The sequence below is a fragment of the Taudactylus pleione genome, unplaced genomic scaffold (assembly GCF_031769625.1).
Source record: "Taudactylus pleione unplaced genomic scaffold, aTauple2 ptg000316l, whole genome shotgun sequence".
In the NCBI taxonomy this organism is placed as follows: Eukaryota; Metazoa; Chordata; class Amphibia; order Anura; family Myobatrachidae; genus Taudactylus; species Taudactylus pleione.
The window spans coordinates 7,372,695-7,379,374 of NW_028284717.1; the positions used below are offsets into that span (position 1 = coordinate 7,372,695).

The 6,680-nt window shown below is 39.6% G+C and overlaps 1 protein-coding gene across 1 annotated transcript in view; it reads left to right on the top strand.

Moving 5' to 3' along the window:
- ROBO1 (roundabout guidance receptor 1) overlaps positions 1–6,351 on the top strand; it is a 607,752-nt gene extending 601,401 nt beyond the window's left edge. Inside the window, exons 28-29 of the mRNA XM_088442732.1 lie at positions 281–474; positions 3,288–6,351. Coding sequence (XP_088298858.1) covers positions 281–474; positions 3,288–3,302 — 209 coding nt within the window. The 3' untranslated portion in view covers positions 3,303–6,351. The remainder of the gene's footprint in view (positions 1–280; positions 475–3,287) is intronic.
- Positions 6,352–6,680: the final 329 nt, after the last annotated feature.

Here is a 6,680-nt window from a genome sequence, read left to right on the forward strand (position 1 = left end):
TAGAGACTAACGCTCTATTCACTAAGCCTTGGAGAGCTATAAAATGAAGAATTATAAGTTCCAGCCAATCAGCTCCTAACTGTAATTTTTCAAACACAGCCTGTAAACTGACAGTTAGGAGCTGATTGGCTGGGACTTATATTTGTCCTCTCTCCAAGGCTTAGTGAATAGATCCATGAGTGGTGTACTATAGCGTAATGCAATGTAAGATACATTCTCGATGTTGCGTAGGATTCTTACTGTTTTTACAGTGTTCATTGTTTCATATTTTCTTCTACAGAGGACATCCTACCATATTGTAAACCAACATTCCCTTCATCAAATAATCCTCGAGACCCTAGTTCCTCTAGCTCAATGTCTTCAAGAGGATCCGGTGGAAGACGGAGGACAGATCAAGGATCAGGGCGAAGAAATGCCGCAGAGATGCAGCTATTAGGGACGTATGACCGAACAGTTGATGAAGATGAAATTGAGGTAATTTACTTTAGCTGGAGTTGTAACCTACTTAGAAGTTAATATGCTGTCATGTTACCTGTGAACCAATTACAATTTGATGAAGCAAGTTAATATAAATCCGTAGTCATGGTTGGCAACAGAGGTTCAGAGGCAAGATAACTAACGAGACATCAGGACTGACAATGGAAGTTCTGAGACAATATCACCAGTCAGGGATCACGATAGGCAACAATGGAGGTTCAGGGACAATATGACCAGCCAGGGATTAGGATAGGTAATGTAGGCCATGTAACAATATAACCAGCCAGGGATCAAGACAAGCAGTGGAGGCCATGTGGCAATATGAGCAGCCAAGGATCAGGACAGGTAAAGGAAGCCATGTGACAATATAACCAGCAAAGGAACAGGACAGGCAATATAACAAGTGAAGGAACAGGACAGGCAAAGGAGGCCATGTGACAATATAACAAGTAAAGGAACAGGACAGGCCATGTGACAATATAACAAGTAAAGGAACAGGACAGGCCATGTGACAATATAACAAGTAAAGGAACAGGACAAGTAAATGGAGGCCATGTGACAGTATGACCAGCCAGGGATTAGGACAGGCAATGCAGCCCATGTGACAGTATGACCAGCCAGGGATTAGGATAGGCAATGCAGCCCATGTGACAGCTTGACCAAACAGGGATCAGGACAGGTGACAGAGGTTCACCTGGTAGTTTAAATATCAGAATAGGTTCATAAATGTGGCAGGTTCCACTTGAAACCATAGGAAGCACAGTCAGGAAAAGTCAATATTTTCAGCAGAAATACACTGTGCAAAGATTTAGAACACACCAAAATATTTCTCAGTAAGGAACAGCTCAGGTCGGTGTCTTTAAAGAACTAATGCACACCTACTGTCCTCACAACCAAGAACTTGCACACTCACAGCGGTACATGGATGAACCTGAATTTTTGGCTGATCCTATTTCTTTCCTAAAATCTGATTTAAATTTTTTTTTTTAATATTTAACCAATCAATCTTCTATTACCATCTTTATCTGCTGGTGGCATAGGCGGCACAGGTACAGACTTCGTTATGAAGTAGACTACTCATCCAGGGCTTTTACTATTCGCGGCTGCAGTCAGGGTCGGCGCTAGGGAGTTTAGCGCCCCCTGCGAACTATAAATTGGCGCCCTCCTCACCTCCGTCATGGACAGGAAGCTGCTAGCGCTTTCTCACTCACTGTTTGGCGGGTCCTCCTTCTGGTCTTGCAGTTCCCAGCTGAGGCAGCTCGTTCATTGCTCTTCTTTGGCACAGCACACCACACAGAGAGTAAGCGTGTGTGCGTCGTGATGTCATCATGTATGTCGCACATGTAAACTGTCGGTCTACATGCTATAGTTGGCAGTGGCGCTGCTTATAACAACTTAACAAGGCAGGGGAAAGAACCAGCTCCTTCAGGTCAGGGACGGGCAATGACCACCCATTAGCCAGATCGCCAATCCGCCTGAACATAAATGTAATTTATATCCAGGAGGCCGTTCGATCCACCCCCGAACCAACCCTTAGCTTCGCCCTGCCATGTTCACCCATGACACTGCTGCACTGATATCCTCTGTGCAGCTGTAAAGGAGCTCAGGAAGCGAGCAGCGGGGTGAGTGCCTCTCCAGCCCAGCGCCCCCCTGCAATGCTTATCCCGCGGGCTGCATTGCGCAGGCCCTGGCTGCAGTGTTCACAAGCAGATCATGAGCTGAGATTTGAGATACAGTATCTCAGGCTCTACAGTGTAAAATATCCATTGTCAACTAAAGCTGGGTACACACTAAACAGATATATCTGCAGATGATGGTTGCTTTTACACAATGAACAACCATCATCTGTGTTCAGTGTGTAGGAGGGGGCGGGTCCCGCTGGCTGGGGGGCGGGTCTGCAGACCGCCTGTACACACTTGCTGATGGGTAGATATGTCTGCAGATCTATCTGTCCATCGGCTGTGCAGCACAGCCAATGCGATATGTCTGTGAAGGATGACCTTCACAGACATATTGCGGGTACACACTGCCGACGGGCAGCAGATATATTGGCCGATCAATTGATCGGCCAATATTTCTATCAGTGTGTGCCCAGCTTAAAAGCCTCCCTGTGCCCAAGTGGAGGATGTCATCACATTGTGAACAGAAACCTACTTTAGTTCTGAATTCATTTTTCATGTCTTCTGGTCTTAGATTAATTTGAAATCCAAACTACAATAAAATAGATTGATTCTAACAAATTGAACACATTACATAATACTTTTTATCTTATCCCCCCCCCCAAAAAAAAAAAAAAAAAATACATATTTCTAGAACTTTTTTCCTATTTGAACCAGACACAAAAAAATAAAAATCACCATTCGATCGACGGAAAGTTAAACTCTTGTCCAAATCTAATCAAAGTAATTTGGTGCAATAAACCAAATCACGTCTTTCATTGACTATCAATGATCACAGCGATTTCAAATTACATCGTTTGCTGCCACATTGAACATAACAAGGGGAAATACAAACGTATCTCTGATATAACATCTTTAGCTTTGTGTGATTGAATTTCCTGGATTTAAATGTAGCCCCCACTGTGCTTAATCGTAGGCATACCAGTAACTGCAGCTTAACTTAATAAATCACACTGTATAAACATAGATCCTATCACTGTTGCTTCATTACTATCCATGGGAATTAAAATATTATGTTGGTTTTTGTTTTTTTTTTGTACAGGCATTAAAGCCACTCAGGGAAAATTGATAGAGAACATTGGTGGGAGAGAAATATACGTTCAAACTATTTGTGTCATTTTTATTTTTCAGGAAACAGAAAGTTGAAGGGTAAAGATGTAGATGGCGGAGATGCTATAGGATAGTAAATCCCTCAAGATGCCTCAAGATGAATGACGTTGTGCCAGAGATGCTGTTCAGTGCTATCAGATTATACGCGCTCTTTCATTTTATACCCATGATAACGGCTGAACACGTTTTTGCTTCATTTGTTTACACCCTCTTTATATAAGACCGCCCTGATATTTCCCTCAACCCCAAAAGCAGCACTTACCCCGGGCACCTTCTTTACTGCTCCAGCCACCGAAGGCCGGTAGTCAGATCTCTGAGGGTGTTGATGCCAAGTAGGCTGCTTTAGAGAACAGACAACAGAAGGTGCCAGGACTGGAATCTTAAGCTGACTGCCTTTCAAGCCGCTCACATCTGTTACCTGTCAAAGCCCCGCCAGGAAGCGGTGCAGCTCGCTGCTTCTGAATCACCAAAGCACCAAATCTCCATCCATAATTTAAGGCAACCACTCAACCAATGGAAATCCATGCACAAATGTCTAATGTCTTCACGACTGAGCATCGGTTTGCATTAAGTGAATATGGGTTTAATCAAGGATGATTTCAGCAGTATTGACCTTCATACCCTTAGTTATATAAAAAAAAAAAAAAACAGTATGGAGGTGATTTCATTGTAAATATGTACTTTTTTTCATACGTTACTGTGGTACTTGTCTCTCCCTCCCACCCCCATGTCCATCATTAAGCGTATCTTATTACATCCTATTGATTATGTGGAAGTCAAGCCAAGCAAATACCTGGTGGTCTTGGGATACGTCAAATGAAAACCTTACAGAAAATCATTTATTTTTCCATTCAACAACATTTGTAGGAAAAACAAAGACGAAAAAAACAAAAAAGTATAACATTTGTAATAAACACCAAGTGAGAAACTGCTAGCGCTATTTGGTTATTGTTGAACGACGCCTCTTTACAGAGTCGATCCAGTTTAAGAAAAAGTGCCACTTCAGGAAATTTGGTTTGATATGGTTATTTTGTAATGCACTGTTTTGTTGGTTTTAAAAGCACAATCACTAAACTTTATTTTTAAACCATTGCATCTATTAACCTTTTTTTTTTGTCTTATTGAAAAATGTTGAAAAATCATTATTATTATTATTATTATTATAATTTTTTTTTTAAAGTTTTCGTTAAAGCGTTTTGTTAATGCTGAGTTTATTGTCAAACTGTATGGAAAGATAACAGATGGTCAGGCGTACTTTGTTTTTATCTGTGGCTCAAATAATAAGCTGTGTGATGTCTTTTTTTATCATTACTGACTTAAGAATGGATAGAAAGGATTTTTTTTTTAGAGGAAAGTCCGTAAAAAGAATGTCGGCTGCTTAGGGGGACAGTCAGTAGTGACAAATACTTGTTGCACATCTTATATTTGCTATTTATACCATAGGGGGGAACCGTCCATGCTGTATGTGAAACTTTTACATTTCTGACTATTAAAAGAGCAATTGGATTTCATTTCCTTGGTACAGGAGATATTGTTGTATTTTTAATAATCGATGATTGAATATAATAACTGAAGTCTCGTTGCTGGCAAATGACCCATTTGTTTGTGTGGATGTGTCAGTGGGAATTACACGTCTTGCACGAATAAATATACTAAAGCTCCATTATACATTATTCCTTTTCAGGATATCTTAAACGCAGAGGTGTAGTCAGATGGAGCAGTATGGTGGGAGGTGCGATTGTACATAGACTAGCTCCTCCTCCACTCTGATTGGTGGATGACCAGTGTGATCCACCAGTCAGTGCGCTACTGACGTTAGAGCAGTAGAGCACCCACACAGCATCTGTTGTCTGCCTCTCAGCCACTAGACACTTGTGTGTGGAGTGTGGAGTGTGCCTGTCCCTGCTAGGGGGATCCGCCACTGATTAAACATCCCCAAACAACAAGCCATCTTCCTTGTCTACGCGCAGGATGGGTTAATAATACACCCATATTTAATATGGTTCATATAAATTTTAACCACAAGATAACTCGACAAGAGACACAGTACTGAAAATAAAGCAGGCTTTCTCAGTTCTAGTTGGGAAGCACATGAAACAAGTCATGTTTATAGGGTAATTAATTATAATAATGACAGCACAACAGACTAAAACGTCTATGTACTACGCATTGGAGAGAGCTAAAGTGGTTGCAGATAAAGTACCAAGCAATCAGCTCCTATCTGTCATTTTACAGGCTGTGAGTTGAAAAATGACAGTTAAGAGCTGATTGGTTGGTATATCCATCCAATTTATCTCTCTCCAAGGATTAGTACATAGACCCCTAATTCTGAAACCTTGACTAGGGAAACTGATTATTGTTATTTTTTTTTTGTTAACTCTTTCAGAAACAGATGGTTATAGGGCAGCTCCAGAACCCTTTTGACTGAAAGCTTTAGCTCCTGCAGAGTTTGTCCTGGCTTAGGCTGGCTTCCATATCCGGCTCTATTATTTGTTATTATTTTATTAGAAGTTGAACCCATGCTGAAAATTCCAAGTGTCCTAGTTCCCATTGGCCCTATGGTATAAATAAATAAATAAATTACATTTGAAATAATTGTTTCATGGTATAAAACATATCCTGGATAATTGGGGAAAAAAAGAAAATTGCTTCACTCATTTGGGTATTTTTGGATATTGTTTTTTTAAACCTCAGATTAGGCACGTTGGTGTTATAGATCTGTCACAACATGTTTCTGTCCATTAATTTTGTCCCTGGTTTATATTATGTACCTTGTCATTGGTGCTAATACATAAAACTGCTTTTCTTTTTGTTTACATGGCAGCCTTAAGGTCTCAACAAACAAGAAATAAAATGTTTTACTTCATTAATTTGTTAACAAAATTCTTTTTTTTATTTTAATAAAAACAACATTAAACTCTGAAAGATTGAGAATTGTAAGGGATCAAACGATGCGATAAATGTTTTTGTTATTGTTCATTTAAGAAAACATTTTATTTTTAGCCATAATTTTGCATACTGAGGATCTGATAATCCAAAACATAATTTTTTTTGTCACATTATTTATTAAAACTGTTCTCAAGTACTTCCTTTGCTCATCTGTGTTTTCTTTCTTCGCTGTGCCATGAAATGTTGCCAGATAATTATTTTGTAATTTTAAACAAAGGTCTTGTTTTAGTTATTAACCTCTCAATAAATCCTGACGAAGTCTTATTTATGGCCATGTGGGAATTTCCGGATGTTGAGAAGAAATATGTGCGTTCGTGGGCATATCTAAATTTTTTAATGATACTTAACAAATAATTTTTAAAAAAGCAAATTATTATGTTGCACAATGTTTGTAGTAATTTAATGTGAAAAGTTATAACTACAAAGTTTGGATGCCATTAGTAGGAATAGTGTTGCTAAATTAGA